Here is a 20,162-nt window from a genome sequence, read left to right on the forward strand (position 1 = left end):
CCTAGAGTGAGCAGGCCACAACTACTGAGCCCATGCTGCATACTGAAGCCCATGTACCTAGAGCCTGCTCTCTACACAGAGACCCTGCACTGAGAAGTCCATGCGCTGCAACTAGTGAGTAGCCCCCACTCTCTGCATCTAGAGAAAGCCCGCACACAGCAATGAAGACCCAGTGCAGCCAAAAATTAATAAACAAACTAAAAAAACAAAGCAATGAAGCAGGGGGAGTGCAATGGTTCAGAAAGTGCCAGTGCTTCGGGGGCACTAAGCAGGGAACTCACCTGGCCCTGCCCAGGATAGTCCTCCTGAGACAGGAGCCTCTGCAACCAAGTGAAAGGGGACTGGGAGCTGCTGGGTGAAAGAGGGTTCCAGGCAGAAGCGGGAGCAAGGGGCAGGCCCTGAGGCTGAGAAGAAGAGTTCAGTATGAGAGAGGAGTCGAGTAAGTTTCCATCAGGCGGGGCAAAGAGCAGAAACAGAACAGGAGGCCACGTTCCAGGTGGGGTTCCTGGGCCAGGTGACCTCTTTCCTCTCCTCATGTGCCAGCTCTGAGCGGGCCCCATGGCTGAGGTCCTAGCAGACCTCTTCCTTCCCAGCTGACTGCTCAGAATTTGGGCTTCACAGGCTGGTCCCTACTCGTCTGTCTGGTTAGCTGGAAGCAGCCTGGGAGTCAGGCCCAGGACTTGTCAGCCGGAGCTGAGTTTGAATACCAGCTCCAGTTCTTCAGTGCAAGACCTCAGGCTAGTGCTTTCACCAGCCTCAAGGCCTTGGCTTCTTCAAGTGTCATATGGGAATAACAATCCATTCTCTGGAAGGATTATGGTGTAGGATAGTTTCTCAACATCCTTATCACGGCCCGTGGAACCCGTCATGCCAATCAGTTTAAATCAAGTTGGCAAAATTAACCATCACAAGTACCCCCTTGTCAAGTTGGCATTCATACAGTATCTCCTTAAAAGGGTTCCTAATCTCCAAATAAATAATAACGAAGCCTCATTTATCCTAATATGATACAACAATTCTACATACAACCAAAGCACACTCATGCCTTCCCCCAAAGAGGATGCAAAATCTTTGCGTGGAAGTTATTTACTCTTCTTGATGTACCATAACTTGAGTTGATACTTAAAGTACTTGAGTTAACAATATTTAACCACAAAGTCAATGTCTTCTGTTACCATGATGGGAGAGAAGAAAAGAAAAAGAAGAGAGAGAAGAAAACAAAGATTTTATACACACACACACATTCTTAACAAATTAATGAAATACTCCAGGACAGTCCTTGTTTCTGTAACTGGTCATGTGGTCGAAGCTGGCATTCATAACTGCCTTCATCTGTTAGCACCACCACTACCCATTCCCTTTGCCTTCTGCAAGCTTCTCAGCTGGTCGTGGTTCTTTACCTGGTGGGATAACCCAAACCTTCATTCGTGGAGGGTCTGGGCCATTAGACGTCCTGCCTGCATTGGGTCATTGTCGTTTCCCATCAACATTAGTTACCCACAGGGCCTGGATGCCCTAAGGGATCTCCTGCCCTGGGGACATGCTCATCCTCACCTCTCTTGTGGAAAAGCAGTCCGATTCCCCCGGTCGTCAGGACCAGTCCCCCAGCCCACACAGTAACTCCCTTCTTTGCCTGTTGATTAAGACACACGAGGAGCCCAAAATGACGGGGCAATGGGTCTGAACTTTCAGTTAAATGGAACCATTGTTGTGTCTTTAACTCACTAAATATTAACATTTTGCCAGTTATTTTATTTTTCTCCTTTTCCTCCCCAGCAGAGAGAGCAGGATTTAGGTCTGTTTTGTCCCTGACTAAATCCCCCGACCTAGAACAGTGTGTGGCCCATGCTGGCTGCTCCGTCAGCACCACTGAGCGGGTTGGGGCCTTGGCTGTGATTTCCCTGTGCTTCGGGGTGGGTGAGAAGTGGCAGCCGCAGCCTGAGAGCCAGGCCTGTCTCAAACACCTTCCTAACAAAGCGGGTCCTTCCTTCTCTTCACCATGACGCTGCAGGGCCAACAAGCGAACACAGGTGGTGGTGTTCACCCTTCCAGCCCCTCTAGGACTGTTTACTAGACTAATCTGCAACAATAAACCTGTCCCCACCCTCCTGGCGCCTGCCTCCCTCCCTCCATCTGAAGCCCGTGTTTGAAGATGTGTTTAAATTCCAGGCCTACACTCAGCAGACGCTGTGGACCAGCTCGTGGCCTGCAGGCACCACTGAGGGGGGTGCTGGGACCCTCGGGGCTCTTGGTGGCCAGGCCTCCACACCCAGCAATCCAAGGGAGTGAGGTGGCTCTTGCCTTCACCCCATGTTTGTTATTTCATGTCAAAGGCTTATCATAAACATTATCCTAGAGTTGGCCACCAGGGCTACAGGCGAGGAGGGTTTGTTATTCTAAAGTGGCCAGGAGCAGAAGGCATCGAAGCCTGGGAGTCTGAGCTGGGCCAGGCTTGGGGATTTGGGATGAATGACAAGGAAGCAGGAAGCAGGGCAGGGCACTGATTCATGCCCGTGCGCTGGGCCTTGTAGGCCCCACTTACCAGCTATGCTCCATGGTAATGGCCAGTGGGTGTTATCTGCCTCTAAAAGGAGCTCCCTGTGGGTGGTAACCAAGTCCAATTAATCCAACCATCCCAGATGCCTGCAGAAAATCAGAAAGTAAATGCTTGTTGAATGACCGAATGAGTGTAGCTTCCCTATGTCTGTTGGAAGTGCCAGGATTGTTCATGAAGAAGCACGTATTACTTTGAAGCCCTGGTTGTGGGAACCTGTGGGAGCCAGACAAAAGTAAATTTCATAGCCCACATCTGTCCTTTACAAGACAAGTGGCCTTGTGTCCCCTTCCCCTCTGCTTCTTTGGTTTCCCATCTGTGATTAAGGACTGCCCCTGCTAGCTCTTTCCCAGGGAGAGCAGGGGGAAGCCCCAAGGGCAGTGGTGCATTGAGGTGACGGGCTCCAGGGCTGGGCCCCAGTGCATCTGCCATGCCTTCTCCAGCTTTGTCACCTTCACTGAGTTACTCGCTATCTCTTTGCTTCATTTTTTTTTTCCAATCTATTAAATGGAGTTAATACTAGACCTGTCTCAGAGTTGTTGTAAAGGTTAGATAAGTTAATATGGGCTTAGAGGGTTCCTGACACATGATAAGTGCTCAATACATGTACTTATCCCGTGATAAATAGATGAGGACCGAGTTTCAAACTGCAGAGGATGGGTACAAGACAGGGAATGGTGGGGAAGGTCATGTGTGGGATTCGGGTCAGCATCCTACTCTCTGAAGTAGTTCTTGACTGTCTGCTCTTCAGCTGTGACCAAAGAGGCAGGGTCCCCACCCACCCCAAGCTCTCAGTCTAGACAGGGAACAGGGAATTACCTGAAATGGACACTTCAGTGGGATAAGTGCCAAGACCAAGGGGAGCTCGGGGGTCTGTGGTGGGGGTTGAGGGGAGTCTGGGATGACAGGCTTGGGTTTCAGCCCCAGTCTCATCACTCCTCAACTGTGCCACCCTAGGGGTGCTTCTTGAATGGTCTGATTGCAGTGATTTATCTCTAATATGTTAATAACAAACACTCCCTGCCTGTTTCTGGTAATTTTTCAAGGCTCTGAAAGAAAATGGATCTGGCAAGGTGCATGGGATGAATGTGGACTGTGCCAGTAGCCAGCTGGAAATCCAGCCCCAGACATGGTCTGGGGCACAGCAAAGGGTCCTCCGTTGGGGGTTGAGGAATAGCGAGCCCACTGTACCCCCAGCTCACCGTGTGGCCTTGGGCAAGCTTCACCCTGCTTGCTCTGCACCCCTGTCCTTTCTCCTCTTCCATATGAAGAGGGCATAGGAAGAGATCAGTGGTTCTCAAACGAGGCTCCAGGGTACCTGCGGGTTCCACAGAGAAGTACTAGGTGCTTGTCACAGGGGTCACTGAGCCAGTGAGACTTCAAGCAGCCACTAGTCTGCTTCCTTTACATCAATCAGGGAAGTTTTCATTCCTATCCACTGCACATTTTGAGTTCCAGGCAAGGTTTCTTTGGAAAACAAGAACTATAGGAAAGGATTCCATGGCTACAAAAGGTTTGAGAAACCACTGGACCCTAAGGGACCTTCCGGCTCCAATCCAAGAATATTTAGGCCTAACTGTTTTATTCCAAGTTGTATTTGACAAGCATTTATTCCACACTTACTGCATGCCAGGACTGTTCTCAGTACCCTACAGACTGTGATGTGCTTCATTCACTAGAACGCCTCCCAGCTCCACGAAGGCCACATGTCTGCAGAAGTGACTCTGTGTGTCGAAGAGGGTCCAGGGAGACCATTTGCCCCCCAGCCAGGTCTTCTGAGCGCCTGAGCCGATGACCTCAGCACAGGCCAGGAGGTGCCGGCACTGAGAATCAGGGGCAGGTGTGCGCAGCACAGGGTGTGGCCACAGGAAGTCTGTGTGTCCCAGCCCCACAGAGGAGCAGCGCGCTCCAGCACGACATGGACGCTTTCGTCCCAGGCATGTGCTGGGCGGGAGGAAGTGCCTGTTGCTTTAGCGATGTCCGGGCCAACAGGGCCACTGCCTCCTGTGATCCATCCCCAGCCACCCAGCCGCCATCGACACCCCACACCAGGTGGCTGCAGATCAGATTTCAAGGGGAACAGCCAGAACCTGGCGGCCCGGAGAAGGCCCAGAGGTAGGCTGGTGGGACCTGACCTCATCTCCAGCTGGCTTATTAGAGGGAGTAGCCTGTGCTGTCAAGCTCCATGCACTCCAGCTCCCCTGCCCCGCTGGAAACAAAAGCCGGAGGGGATGGGCGGAGGTGATCTCACAAGCACAAGCTTGGTCCCGTTGCCCAAGACAGTATTTTCCCCAGACTTTGTGTACTTATGGCCTGAGTTTTCTGTTCAGATTAGGTGTTCTGGAACCACGTGGTGGCAGCGTGCCCCGTGCTGATGGAATGCCAGAGTTCTAGGGGCTAGTGTGAAGGATTTACGGAGCAACCTTGAATGATGAATTGACCACAGCAGGTGTCAAAGTGCTAAAGAAAGGATGGGTGACACCCTCCCTTTACCAGACACAGTGCTGAGTGCTGCCGATGCAAAAATACATAAGATGTAATTCCTATCTTCAAGCGGCTCATAACCTCAGTGGGGAGAGAGGTAGTGAAATAGTAGTTACAATCCGATGTTCACACCCTGCTGGAGGAAGCAGGGTGGGTCGCTCATCTCTCAGCACAGCTGTGCTATGAAGCCTTCGCTCAGATGTCTGGGCCCAGCTGCAGGCATGTGGGCTCAGCTGGGCTCACTTGCTTGCCTGGGAGCTGGCTGGCCAGACCAAGACGACCTTGATGGGACAATGATGGAAGCAGTTGGGCTCTGCCCTGCACGCCTCTCACCCTCCAGCAGGCCAGTGTGGACTGTTCTCAAAACAATGTGGGCATGTGTGAGGCAGCGGCAGCAGGGCGTGCGTAATGTTTTCTCCATTCGTCTCTGGAGGCTTGTGATGCTGGCCTCCACCTGTCACGTAGCAAGTCCAGAGTCAGAATGTGAGCGAGCTACCGAGGTCGCTGGCCAGGTGTATGTATATTGTTGTTATTCAGTCACCTGGTCGTGTCTGACTCTGCGACCCCATGGACGGCAGCACGCCAGGCTTCCCTGTCCCTCACCATCTCCTGGAGTTTGCCCAACTTCATGTTCATTGCATCAGTGATGCCATCCAGCCATCTCATCCTCTGACACCCTCTTCTCCTTCTTGACACCCTCAATCTTTCCCAGCATCATGTACTTTAACAATGAGTCATCTGTTCACATCAGATGACCAAATACTAGAGCTTCAGCTTCAGCATCAGTCCTTCCAGTGAATACTCAGGGTTGACTTCCCTTAAGATTGACTGGTTTGATCTCCTTGCTGTCCAGGGGACTTTCAGGAGTCTTCTCCAGCCCCACAGTTGGAAGGCATCAATTCTTTGGCATTCTGCCTTCTTTACAGTCCAGCTCTCACAACCAAACGTGCCCACTATATGTATATAGGGAGAGGTTAAGATTTGAGGCCATGACTGTGTCATTCTACCACGCAGGGAGACTATGAGAGCTTTAGGGGGAGGCCTTCACCCAGCCCCCAGGTGGTCAGAGAATCTTCATGGAGGAGACATCTAAGCAGAGCCTGAAAGATCAAGTCTGGATCTGTCAGTAGTAGAGAGTAGAGGTGGGAGGTTTCTCATACTCAGGGAACAGCATGTACGAAGCACAGAGTCAGAAGATTGCTAAGTAGCTGAGCATTGGGAGACACAAGGGCTGGAAATAAGGTCATTGACCACAGCGGGGCCAAGTCACTGCCGTGCATGCTCCAGTGAAGAGCTAGGCTTTTATCTTCAGGGCAGGAGGCATCCATGAAAACTTTGAGCAAAAAAAGAGAAAACTAAAGTCAATCAGATTTGTTTTTAAAAGATAGCTGTGGCAGAAGAATATGGTATCAATGGGAAGGGAGGGGGTTCTGCAAAAAAGCATGGGTTGCAGTGAGAGATGCCTGGGCCTGAATCAACGTGGACCAAGAGGCTGGGGTGGACCCTGTTTCCAGACAGGATGAGCTGGGCCTGAGCCCTGCCAGGTAGACTGGAGCTGGAAAAACAACAAAGACAGGAAGCCTGAGATTACCTCCTGATGCTTTACACAGGATTTGCCATTTGTTTTTCCCTCTCATTGTATTAAATAACCCGCTTTATGGTCAAGCTCCTCCCTTTTTTGACCAAAGGAGTCTGGGTGCACAGATATGTGGAGCTGGCTCTAGTCCCAGACATACAGAACTGGGCATGCCCCTTCCCCTCCTGAGCCTCAATTTCCCCACCTAAAATGAGACATTTTAGATCATGTCTCAGGGCCTTACGCCTTGGGCAGACCATGTTCTTTTAGAGCCATGGGGCTCAAATGCCAGAAGCCATAAGACTGCTAAAGAAGTTCCCAGGAAGCCTGTTAGAAATCCACAGCCTAGCTATACCTCCAAGTGATCCTGATGCCATCCGGTCTGGCTGGGCACAGCTGTGCCCCAGGGCCTGGCATGGTGGCCCAGAGCACAGAGCGGCTGGAGGAAACACGTGCTGAGTGGCAACATGGATCTGACTCAGGTCCCGGCTCCTAAGCCCTCTGCCCGGTTTAAGGATGGCTCCTGAAGGAGGTAGCATTTGGGTTGGGCCTTGATATCTAATGGGCTTTCTGGTTTCTGGTTCATTTGTTTGTTTTGCTGTGTTTGGGGTGCTTTTTGATTCCAAAATGAGTTTGTGCTTCTTCTAGAACTTTTCTAAGCACAGAAGAAAAGAGTCAGGAAAAAATTCACCCATCACTCCAAAACCCTGATGCAACTAGGATTCCCTTTGCCACCTTCTTCGCTAAGTTGATGCCCAGAGCAGGAGTGGGGACCAGTGAGGGCAAAGGGCTGGGGACGGGAGCAGGCCGAGTGTGGTGAGAGGCCAGGGAGTGAAAAGCGAAGGCCGTGGAGCATTCGAGCAGCACCAGCTCACGTCAGGCTCCCCTCATTCTCACACACCCTGTTGCAGGCCTGTGGCCCCAAAGTCCAGCGGGTGGAGGGCCCTCCCTTGAGGGGTTGGGGACTCAGCCAGGGGCCGTGAGTGCAGCCCTGACTCCTGTCCTCCTCTGCTCAGGTGCTGTTCGCCCTGAACCAGACTCTGCTGCAGCACGAGAGCGTGCGGGCTGGGAGCCTGCAGGCGCCCTACACCACCGAAGACCTCATCAAGCACTACAACTGCGGGGACCTCAACGCCGTCATCTTCAACCACGACACCTCCCAGGTGAGGCTCCTCTCCCCGGGCCCAGGCAGCTTCCAGGGCGCCAGTATAACCAAGGCTTCTAGGAAGGCGTTTATTAGACACCTACTGTGTGCCAGATGCAGCTGGTAAGCAGGAGCTGTTGGCATCCCTGCTACAGATGGGGAAACTGAGGCTCAGGGAGGGGAAGAGACTTGCTCAAGGCCACACCGCTTAGTTGTCATGTTGTCAAGAGCCCCACTTGAGCCTGGTGTGTGTGGCTCTGGGACCTAGACCCTGGAAGCTTACCTAAGGATAGGGAACCCTCATCCAGGCTCCATGCAGCACATGGGGAGATTAAAGTCCAGGGAAGGGAAAGCTCACAGGTGCTCAGAGCTTGGGCTTGAGTCCAGTCCAGGGTGCTCTGCCTCGATTCGAGTCCTAGAGCAAAGATTAACCCCAGGCTGGCCAGACGGTAGGAGGGAGTCAAGGAGCGGAGCATGGCTCCACCAGGTCTGTTCCCTTGGGATAATTCTGAGATACTTCGTAGGCAGTCAGGGCCCCCGTCCGTACCCTACCCGCCATGGACCTCATCACAGCCCAGGACCCTGCCACACAGGCCTCATTCTGAGGGTCTCTGCCACTTGTAGCCCTCCCCGCACCTTGCCCTTGGCCACTGCTCTGCCTTTGTTCAGCCTCCTCCCTCTGGGTTTCCTCCCGCGTGGCCGTGGTCTAGGGTCATCTCTTCCAAACCACTCTGATGCCCCAGAAGGATTTAGATATTCTCCTGGGCAACTCGAGGTCCCCTGTGCTTTCTGCATCTGGTGCTCAGTAATCTATTCATTCAAGAGGCAGCTGTAGTAGTCAGAACAGGCCATCTCTTTGCTCAGGACACTGCAATTGCTCCCCATTTTTCTCAGGGTAAAGCTAGAATCTCTGTGAGGACCTGCACGGCTCCGTGACCTTTCACGTGATGGACCAGGTGTCTCTCACCCCATGTCCTCCGCCTCCCCCATCTACACGGGCCTCCCCGCTGACCCATGAGCCCACTTGCACACTTCGTCTTTGTACTGGCTATTTGCTGTGCTGGAAAGGCCTTTCCCCAGCTATCACCATGGCTCACCACCTCTCTACCTTCAAGATAGAAACTCACATGTTGTCGTCTCAGTGAGGAAGCCCAACTTCCTGGTCTAGAATTGCAGCCTACCTCCCACCTCCCCACCTGTCGCCTTTCTCCTGCTCCACTTTTCCTTCATGGCTTTTTATCATCTTCTCGCACACTTACATATCTCGATTCATTGATCAGTGATTATTTGTTGTCTGTCCATTCCCACTACAGCATAAACTCCCTGAGAGCAAGAATTGGGGTCTGTTTTATTCACTGATAATAAGCCTGGCACAGAACAGTACTCAGTAAATATTGGATGAATGAAAGAAATAATTTATAAATGCCAGTCACAGGGATATGGAAAGGGATGTGGCAGGGAGCCAGAGACAGCTGCCTTCAGAGGGCTGGGAGTCTCTTAAGAGAAAAGGGGAGATTCAACAAGCAATGGCACAAAGCATGACCCTTGCTACAGGGGAGAGTGGAGGATGACCTTAGAGCCCATAGCAGGAGCAGGGATTTAGGTGGGCTTGGAGGTAGGGGTGGAGCAGGGCTGGGCAGAGATGGAAACATTCTTGCAAGATGAAAGGTCAGAGAAGAAACCTGCCTTGGCCACAGACAGGAGGCAGAAGAATGTGCCAGTGGAGGAAACCATCCTGGTGAGCTGGAGGCAAGAGAGAGTGGGAGGAGAGGTGAGAGTTTAGGCTAGAGGCATAACCAGGGACCCCACTAGAGCAAGGGCGTCTGGCCCACTCTCGTCAGGCTGCCCTGCACAGGGTGTGGCACAGAGCAAATATTAGTGAGCAATGCCACAAGGGCAAACGCAGGTGTGTGCTGTGCTTGGTGCAGAGTGCAGGAGGGAGGATCCGGAGGCCCTGCACAGGAGGCTGGGATTCCGGGTGCTCTGACTCTCACTCCTGGAGGAGAGGAGGAGAACCTTGGCAGCACAAGGCTCACAGTTGCATCACCAGCCACTCACCCCATGATAGAGCCTGACCCTGCATTCTCTGCTGGGCAGAGGCTGATGAGCCCTGGGCAGCCAGGGAGCTGTATGCTTGAGGGGAACCTGGGGCAAGGGATGTGCAAGACAGATCTGTGGCCACAGACAGCATAACACTCAACTGAGACAGGGAAGAGTGGGGTGACCCCCAGGCCTGACAAGCTCAGATTTTCTTTGCACCTGTGCCCAGAACCACTGACACATCTCTGGCAGGTGAACTGCCTTGGAGGGTCTCTTCGCAGTGCCTATACTTGAAGTGGGTGAGAGGGCACAGGTAGATTCGCCCACCCAGATTAGAACAGCAACCCAGGGTGCACAGACAGAGTCTAGCCCTCACGGAAGGGACTAGGCAGCCCTGCCCCCAGACACAGACAAGCCTGACGTCAGGGTATCCACACTAAATCCAGGGCCCATGTGCTAACAGAGAAGGGCTCTGCAGATGGAGGCCTTGCAGGACCCAGGGGCTGGAGGGGAGCGGTCATCACCTGCAGTTGGGCAGGGCTTCAGGGAGAAGGTGATGTGAGAGTAGAGTCTTGAGTACCAGGCTTGAGAGTAGAGTCTGCCAGATGCAGATGAAGGCAGGGACTGGCAAGCAGAGCCAGCTGCGTGGCCAGTGCTCAGGATGGTGGGAGGTCCTGAGGAATGACCAGAAAGCAGAGGGCAGACCATGTAGGGGTGAGAATGCTCACTGAGGGGCCAACTTCCTGGGGTGTTTAAGCCAGACAGAAATGTGGTCAGAAAGTTGCCTCTGGCTGCAGTGCTGAGGTTGCTGGAGCAGCCTCTGGAGGCTGGGGCTGGACTGATGCAGGGCCCAGGATGGTAACTCTGGCAGACAGGGACCAGGCACACCTCACGCTTGGTCTGCTTCTTGATCTGCTTCACCTCATCCCCCTAACCCCACATCCCACCTTCAGAAATGGCTGAGGCCCTGGCCTCCTGCCGCTCTCTGATCACTAGCATTGTCAGTGTCCCAGATCAGCAGGGCAATCCACTGGGAAGCCTTCTCTGAGCCCCCTAGCTTGCATTAGGTATAGACTATATATATATATATATATATATATATATATATATATATATAATTCATATTCAAATACTTTTGAGAGTGAAAGGTCAAATATAATTGAGTCAGAATAATTAATTAGCATGCAGCAATCTACCCTCGCCATTAACCAGGACTGTCCTGGGCAAACCAAGACACATGGCCACCCTATTAGGGGCCTCGTCCATGCTCCCACATCACTCACTGTCCTCTGAAAGCACACATTCCCCAATCTTCTGATCCCCCCACTGGCCATGAGACTCATCCAGGGCAGCAGACCCAGTCTGAGGTTTCTCTGGACCGAGGTTTCTCTGGCCTCCTAAGTGGACCAAGAACTGGACCCATGGAAGTTCTTAGAAGGTGTCTATGGATGGACAAGATAAAGAGAAGGGATGAGGTTGTGACATTAGCAGACCTGAGCACTTACCTCTAAACCACCCAGTCCTAGCTGAGAGTCAGGGGAGTCTCACAACCCTGTTCCAGTTCTGCCAGGCCCATCTACTCATCACTCCACCTTGGATCCATCATTCTAGGGCCCTGGGGACCTGGCACATCCTCTTTAAAATTTTTTCGTACGTCCTGCACTTGAACTTGTTGCAAGAGATTTAAGGCTCCCAACAAACCTAATGACATCATTAATTTGCTTCCATCCAGCCAGGCCTCATCCTTGGCATGGAGCCAGGGCCCATCAGCATGAAACACGCAGAGAATATCAGCCAGCTGCTGGGCAGCCAGGGAACCAAATGGCTAACCCAGCCTTTTCACAACTTTGACATTGGACTTTCTGGTTCTTGTTCTTTTTTAAAAAGTAAATCTCCATAAGGAATGGATGGAGATTCAGCTTTCACAGATGCACACTCATGTTTAGGGAGCCAAGGAGAGAGGGCTGGACACATCGCAGGTCCCAGGAAGAAGGCATATGCCTGGACCCTTGGAAGAAGGGAAGGGAAGCAGAACGCTGCCTTCATGCTCTCCAATGATTCTGAAGGCCATCTTTCTGTCATCTCCATCTCTGTGCAAGGCCGCCCTTTGCTGTAGCCTCTGCCATCAGAGGGGAAAGATGAGGGAGCCAGCTCCATCCTGAGTTAGTTGTACTGATGTTTAGTCAGATTTCCTTTCTACCATGACAATGTAAATAGCGCTCATGTGACCAGTTTGGAAACTGAGTCTCAGAGAGGCCAAGTAACTTATAAGTTACGGTAGCCACCCAACTGGTAAATGGCAAAAGAGGGGTTCCAGCCCGAGCTGACCGGGCTGTCTGACCTCAGGACTTGCATTCACTATCTCCAGAGCCGTTGCCTGCAAGCCTAGTCATTCATCCACACATTCACCCATTGAAAAATAGTTATCGTTTGGTACAACATTGTCCCACATTCTCTTCCATACACAGGGAATGGAGAGGAGCCTGTGAGAGCCATGTTTCCAGGAATAACCCCTCTGAGTCAGTCTCTCTTGTGCTCCAGCCCCACTCAGAAGTCTGTTTCCTATAGTGGCATGAAGTCCAGGCGTGGCCCAGTTTGTCAGGGCTGCCAAGCATCTCTTCCATGATTAGGGGAGGGAGTAAGAACTCTGTTCCTTCATGTATCCATTTACCAAACAGTCTGCAAGCACCGACTCTTTGCTGGCCCTGATGGGCGCTCGGAGAGCTGCTGCATACAGCTCACCAGGTTGCACACTGCTCACCAGGTTGTGCACTGCTCAAGTGTAGGGAACACCCGTCACATCATTGTCTTGTTCCTCCTAGATCAGCATACCAGGCCTTTCTGGCAGAGAAGACCCTCCCCTCTCTCTTGGGGAATGTACTCATCCTTGGCCAGCAGACAGCAGAGGCAGAGGTCCCAGCCTCCCCTGAGTCCTTCTGGGTTCAGCCTCCATGGATACCACCATTTTCCTCAGAAAAAGGGTTGAAAACTCATCAGCGACTCTAGAAGCCATGTGACTGGGCTGAAACCTGCAGGAAATTAGTCTTCTCATGCCACACGCTCCATCTGCTGGTCCACCAGTCATCTAGGCCTTGGGTCTGTGCTTTGGGCCTGGGTTGGTGGAGACAGAGTGATGAAAGGGGGGACTCCAGGTACACAGAAGACATTCTGTGAGCAAGGGCTTGAAGGTTAGAGTGGCACAGTGGGTTGCGGGGAAAGAGGGTTCATTCTGATTCATGGCCTCAGGTTCCTCGGTCCATGGCTTCCTCTCCTACCACCCACACGCTGAAGGACACAGTCCTGGAGCACTGGATCCACCATCCAGGTTAGAGAGGCAACACAGTGGGAGTGGGGAAGGACGGCACATCTTTATATTCAAGGCTCCAGAAACCTGTGCTGGTCACCGACTTTGTGCTGGGCATTGAGGGCCTAGGAATGACACACGTGCTGTCCCTGAACTCAAGGAGCTCTGTGCCTCGTTCAACAACATGTCAGAGATGCTGGCCTTGGACCACGTGGCTGGGTGTGGACATGGGACTGAGAGCCAGGAAATATGGATAGTTCCAAGCCAGAGTGTTGAACAAGCCATCATTATGGGAGGAGGCCTTAGTCCTGGAGCTGAAGTTTTCAAGGAGGGATGGAGGGTTTGGGTTACACCCTGGGAAGTGGCAGAGCTGGGGATGGGAAGATAGTGGTGGCAACGGAAAGTAGTCAGCTAGTGCTCATACACTGGGAAAACCAAAGGCTATGACCCCTCCTCTAACCTCTTTGGAGGGGGATGGGCTAAAAGGTGTCCATGACAGCACCCATCATGTCATGCAATCTGCTGCAGTATCGTCAGTCCCACCTTGTAAATGAGGAAACTGGGACTCAGAAAAGTTTAGTAACTTGGCCAAAGTCCCACAGCATCAGAACAGGGCCAAAGCCCAGGTCAGCCTTTCTGTTATACCAGGCAGGCAGCTCAGCTGACCCGCTACACCTGAAAATCTGCTGAACCAGATTCGCTGTTCATGCCAGTGACAGGCTCAGTGCCACAGGGAGAGCCTCATGACCTCAGTGTCTAGAGGCTGAAGTTCAACAAGGCAGGAGTGATACGCTGAGTGAGGGCGGCATCCGGGGCTCCCAGCCTGGCTCTGCTATTCCGTTAGCTGTGTGACTCTCCACCTGTCTCTGGACTTTGTGCTCTTCTTCCTTTATTCATAAAACTGGGATAACAACAGTCATCTCAAAGCAACTTGGAATTGATGAAAAACATCAGTTACCTTAATAAAGGTAAGTAGCCCAGACAGTCAAGAATCTGCCTGCAAAGCAGGAGACCCAGGTTCGATCCCTGGGTCAGGAAGATCTCCTGGAGAAGGGCTTGGCAACCCACTCCAGTATTCTTGCTTGGAGAATTCCATGGACAGAGGAGCCTGGCGGGCTACAGTCCATGGGGTCTCAAAGAGTCGGACACGAGTTAAAGAGACTAATACTTTGCTTTTCACTTCAACCTGGCCCCACACTGGGCTGTGTGTGCTTATTAGAAGCCCTCCTTGCTCCAGAAAGAACTGAAGGCAGCCTCTGTCTTGCCTTTACAGCTGCCCAACTTTATCAACACCACCCTCCCGCCGCACGAGCAGGTCACAGCCCAGGAGATTGACAGCTACTTCCGCCAGGAGCTCATCTACAAGAGGAATGAGCGCATGGGGAAGAGGGTCATGACGCTCCTGCAGGAGAATGAAGACAAGATCTGCTTCTTTGCCTTCGGAGCAGGTTTGGGCCGGAGTGGGGAAGGGATTGTCTGCAAAATCCTTCAGGGCTGAGAAATTTGCTGGGCTGTCTACTTTATAAAGGGAAAAGTTGAGGCCTAGAAAGAGCAGGAAAAGCCACCTAGTGTTCAGCAGAGCTGGGATCCAAAGCAAGTCCTCTAACTCTGGTCTAGGGTTCTGTTCTAACAGTCCCCATGGGCAAGGGCAGTGACTGCTGCCAAGAGCAGGGCAACTTCTGTGGCAGCTTTATGCCCCGGAGGCCATGTTGAGAGGCCAGAACTGATGCCAGCTCCCAGTGTCCAGCCCAGCCTTGGGCCCACCCTGCGGAGCAAAGGCCAAGATGGTGAGGGCCACGTGGCCCAGTCGGGGAGAGGGCAGCTCTGGCATCCCACAGCCCTGGCTTCAGATCCCAGCCCCCTCTGGGTGGCATGGCCTCAGCAGGCTCTAGGACTTCTCAGAGGCTCAAGTCTCTCTTCTATGAGTGGGCAGTGATGGCAATAATTATGTGATGAGTTGAAAAGACCTACCTTCCCAGATGACTCTAGTGGTAAAGAACCTGCCTGCCAATGCAGGAGACACAGGGAGACAGAGGTTCAATCCCTGGGTCAGGAAGACCCCCTGGAGAAGGGAATGGCAACCCACTGCAGTATTCTTGCCTGGAAAATCCCATGAACAGAGTAGCCTGATGGGCTACAGTCCCTAGAATCACAAAGACTCAGACGTGACTGAAGCAACATAGCACCCACACACACCTTGTAGAAGAGTCATAAAGATCAGTACCATGGCGGAGTAACTCAGGGGCAGCCACAGTTGTCGGCATCATTATGATGATGACGATAAATACAAGTTTTATCATCACCGGATTCTCAGCTGCGGGACCTGCTCAGCCTCGCTCTCCCTGTTCCTCTCTTCTCTGTCTCCTGCTTCTTTTCTCTCACTCTTTCTTTCCTTCTTCTCCATGGCTGTCTGCTGAGGACAGCGCTGTCCACATTGGGACCAGGATACCGCATTTACCTCCTTGTCAGCTTTTGCTCCAGAGCTGCAAGACAAACGTTATTTCTTCTTATTCATGTTACTGGCAGTTTGGGCTGAATGAATTCACCTCCTGTTTTGTGAGAATTAAACAAGGTGGTTGGCTGCCCTCTCTCTCCTCCCTACCCTGGCTGAATACCCACACGCTGCCTGCCTACATCAGGCTGAGTTGGATCAAGCCAAGCAGTCTATCTAACACAGAAGGGCTTTTATGGACATCCTGATTCATTACTGGAAGTCTTCCCCATCCTCACTCATTCAACTCCGAATAGCTAAAGGGCAAGAGCCAGGGTTCGTGCATCTCCACTGGTGTCCCCTCCCTGCAGCCCCCAGCACAGGAGAGGCACACGGGAGGGCCTCAGAAACACAGGACTTCTGTGATGGCCTCTTTAGGGCCACACCTGCAACTGGACAGAGACTTCTGGGCTCGCATTGAGGCTGTTCCATGGCCTGATGTGGCCTCTGCCCCCCACTTGGGCAACCACAGTTTACTCATCTAAGTACAGAGAGCCAGGATTCACTTGGGCCATCTGTGATTCCAGGAGCTATAAAACAGACTTCTGAGGATCGGGAGGGATTCCTGTAGCAGTGGGAGAGGCTTCCTGAAGGAAGCAGGAGAAGCAGGACTTTGACTGCAGGACACCTGCTGGGGACCTGGCCCAGCTCCCTAGCTCACCCCTCCCTCACTCACCATCCCAGCCCTCCCCCCATGGGCATATAGGCAGAGTCCCTGGGCTGGAAAGGCCCACAGCTGACCATGAAAGAGGAACCACTCGGAACTCAGCTAGCCCCCAGGCTCCTCCCCTGGCCTAAGAGAAGCCCCTAGAGATCCCAGTCATTGAGGGAAGCCAGTTAGGGACCAGCATTCTGCACGAATGCTGCCCCACCTTCTCCCAGGCTCAGGACCAGGCACCCATGGGCTGGAGGTGGCTAACAGCAGCTCCTTTCTGTGAGTGTAGAAATAGGAGAGCCTAGAGCTGAAAAATCACAATGGCCTGGGCAGCCCCTGACACTGAAACCCCGAGCCCAAAGGGCACAAGTGTCCACTCAGGCACAGGCCAGCATGCACGCCTCCTGCCGGCCTTCAGGTTCTTCCCTGTCTCTGAAATCTCGCTGATTCATGATCAGTTCTTTTGACAGACCACCCAAAAGACCTCACACCTGTCTACTGTGTCCATCCTCCCGACCACTGTCCTGGCCCAGTCAGTTCCATCAGCTCCAGACTCCTGGTCCTCTCCCTGCTTCCAGTCTGCTTCCCACAGTGGAGTGGGTGAGCGGTGCTGGGTCTGTCTCCCACCCGTGCCCTGAACTCCGGGAAGGCAGACTCCACTTAATCATCCCTGTGTTTTTAGTAGCACCTAACAGTTTTAAGCTCGATGAACATATGGAGGAATGTATGAGTGAAGGGAGGAATAGATGGACGAATGTTGACCAGATCCTCCAGTCCTGGTCTCCTGGGCTAGGCCAGCAGTAAAGCCAGGGCAGTGGGAGCCCCACCCTGGCTCTCAGAGACCCTCTGCCTTGTAGCAGCAGGCCCAGGTTGTGGGCCAATCTTGCCAGTTCTGGCTCAGCCATACCTGGAGCAGAAGGCCTGTTCAGTGCTGCACTTTTACCCTTATCCTAAGAATTTCAAAGCTGGACTCAGCCTCCAGCTCAAGCTTGCCCACCTCATCGCAGCCATGGGCAGGCTGAGTTCCACAGAGGCCAGGACATGGGTGAAGCTCATGGCGAGTTGGGGGTAGAGCCAGGACGAGTGTCTGGTTCTGGAGCTGTGGTCAGGGGCTCTGCTCTCACAGGCAGGCAGGGAGCCAGCTGAGTGGACCTGTGACAGTCAGTGTGATGGCATGGGACCCATCCTATGTAACTCGTGGTGACAAAAATCCATGCCTGCCTCGCTGTGTCCTTATGTCCATGTAGCTCCTGAGTCCCATGTCCTTTGGCAGGCTGAGAATGTATATGCAGGGACAGGCTAAGCGCTTGTCGATGGTCTGCAAACTACAGGTTCCCCCGCTCCACGGCACCCCCCGGGTGCCTGTTCCATTTCAGGCCTTCCCCAACCCCCAGGCACTGGGGACCTGAGTCAGCCTCACTCAGGGCCCATGCCCTGTCCAGCCCTCAAAGGAGGTACAGGGCCCCTGTGGCTGTGGGAGAGAGGGTCTGTACCCCTGGAAATATGATTCTCTATCCCCCAACAGGCGTCTGCTCATGCAAAGTTTTCTCAATCCAGTTTCATGGATGTCCCTAGGAACTAGCTTAGGATACAGAAACATAATTATAAGCCATTTCACCTCCAAGACCTCAGTCTCTCATCTGTAAAATGGGGATAACACACCTGCCTCATTGGACTGTGCCAGACGTGCTTTAGGTAGCGGCATTAAACTCTCTACTGTGGTGGATGGACCCTTATCCGAAAGGCTCTACTGAGGGCCAGCCCCACCATTACAGGCTCTTAGATGGCATCACCCCTGCTCTGTGCAATAATCCTAGGAGATGGGAGCTATTATACTCATTTTGTAGGTAGAAATAAGGCCCAGGGAGGATGAATGGCTTCCTCAAGGCCACAGGCAGGCAGACCTTCAACCTGAATCCTGGCATCTTGGGTCTTCTTCCAGGCCATTCCCCACCTTCCAGACATGGTGCCCTTGCTGTGTACTTCCAGAAAGGTTGACAATATTGTGGGAAAGTGTCTTCCTATCTGGCACATCCCATAGAAGAGTACTGTCCTTGGTGTCTGTGATGTTTCTGTATCCAGGCGCTGTTTGACCTCTTCTGGAGGTTATTCAGCAGGTTCAGGGGCAGTAAGGGTGTGCACATGTGTGACAACTCTAAACAGGCCCAGATGGAAGTCCCGCCTCCCTGTGAGGTGGCTGTGGCCAGGGTGCAACCTCAGATGTTCTGAAAGGATCCAGGCCCCTGCCTTGGAAGGGTATATTGGCCTGGGGTTGGGAGAAAGAAGGGCTGATTCCCAAATGCCGGGCCCATGCAGTTTGGCAAGTGAGCCTGAGGGTCCTCAAAGAGCCAAGTGTGTCCCTGGATTTCCTCTGGTCTCCACATAACTGAGAAAAATAAGTACAAGGTGGTGAATTTTTTATTAATGAAACATTCAGTTTATAAGCTTATCTTATATTCTGAAATCATCTTCTTTCTACTGTGTTTGAAGATAAACATCTTTTGCTTTAAAAAAAAAAAAATGATGGTGATATGAGACAAATGGGGCTTTCAAAGGCCCTCGGGAAAGTGGAAAGTTGGTAACTGTATTGTTTCCCCCTCACCCACCATTTCTTAAGATAGAATCTGGAACAGAGTGCATAATGTAGGGGCTGGCTGGCAGAGCTGGGCTGGAGACAGGAGCCAAAGTCAAGGGTAGACCAGTTAACCTGCAGGGCCTGTTCATTTTGAATTCTGACAGCCGGTGGTTATCATATATCCTGTAACCCTAGCATGCAACAATCTGAATATAATTCTAACTTCTGACTTTCCAAATTCCTTGGACCCTAACAGCCTGTTGTTCCAAGATTATGTGGTTCTGATATCCCAGCCTTCCATCATCGTAGCATTCTAACCCTCTCACAGAGTTTTCGTCAATCACTCTTGAATTCTTTGGAAGGAGGATGGAGCTAAGAGCCCTCCAGGGCCTGGAAATCCCTCCACGTGGGACTGTTGCCACCTGCCCCCTACCAAGGAAGCGGAAGTCCAAGCTTCTGTTCTTCAAACCTAATCTGCTTCTTCAAATCTAAAGCAGGGTTTGAAGAGTCTAAAGCCAGGTTGTGGGAGCACCAGAGACAGAGGTGCTGTACCTGTTACCCCGAGCACCAGGCCAGCCTCTCTCACACCCCAGCTGAAGCAGACCCATAACCAGAAACACACCGATGGGGCCAAGACACAGAAGTTGATTCATGATGAAGACTTGGGCTTGAGGAAGGGAGAGACAGAAACCAAACACACTGAACACCAGTAACATTTAAAAATTAATAACAGCAGCCATTGCTCCTTGGAGAGTGGGCACCATCCTGCTTGAAGAACACCCATATCCATCAGTTCATGTGGCTCTCATGTCCTCAGTGCCTCTTGGAGGGAGACAAAATGATATTGATTATTCCCTTTGGTGGGTGGATAAATCGAGGTACAGATAAGTAGAGCAAGAATCTTAGAACTGAGTGAAACAGTGGTCAACAATGACTAGGCCGTTCTTCCTGACAGGCAGTCTCCACCAAAAAGTCATTTAGCTGCTACTCTGTTCACCTGAGAATGCCCTTCCCTTCTCCTGCCTGGACCTCCTCTTTGGGATTCCCCCAGTCCCACAGGATTTCCTAATACAACTCTGTTCATGCTTAGCACATTTGTCATCTACTCTTCTAGGAGGGAAGGTAAGTCAGAGAAGGCTTCCTGGAGGAGGTGAGAACTGGCTGGTTGAAATTTCCCTGATGCAGGTTCAGCTGCCTTCCAGTTCCTCTTCCAGTTCATCCCCACAGTCCTCAGGACAAGGCCCATACCCACCTCCTTCCCCCACTGGTTGTCCACTTGGGTGCCTCCAGAACAAAACCCCTCAGCGCTCATAGCCAAGCACAGAAGAGCACACACAGC

The 20,162-nt window shown here is 52.3% G+C and overlaps 1 protein-coding gene across 2 annotated transcripts in view; it reads left to right on the forward strand.

Annotated features, from left to right (window-relative positions):
* The window catches only part of TRABD2B (TraB domain containing 2B), a 221,495-nt gene that overhangs the window by 175,570 nt on the left and 25,763 nt on the right, over nt 1-20,162 (forward strand). The window contains exons 3-4 of one of the 2 annotated variants that reach the window (XM_027537328.1): nt 7,631-7,777; nt 14,376-14,550. In XM_027537328.1, the coding sequence (XP_027393129.1) occupies nt 7,631-7,777; nt 14,376-14,550 (322 nt within the window). The remainder of the gene's footprint in view (nt 1-7,630; nt 7,778-14,375; nt 14,551-20,162) is intronic. The other variant, XM_027537329.1, reaches the window with a different exon arrangement.

This window comes from Bos indicus x Bos taurus, chromosome 3, assembly GCF_003369695.1.
Source record: "Bos indicus x Bos taurus breed Angus x Brahman F1 hybrid chromosome 3, Bos_hybrid_MaternalHap_v2.0, whole genome shotgun sequence".
NCBI classification, from domain to species: Eukaryota; Metazoa; Chordata; class Mammalia; order Artiodactyla; family Bovidae; genus Bos; species Bos indicus x Bos taurus.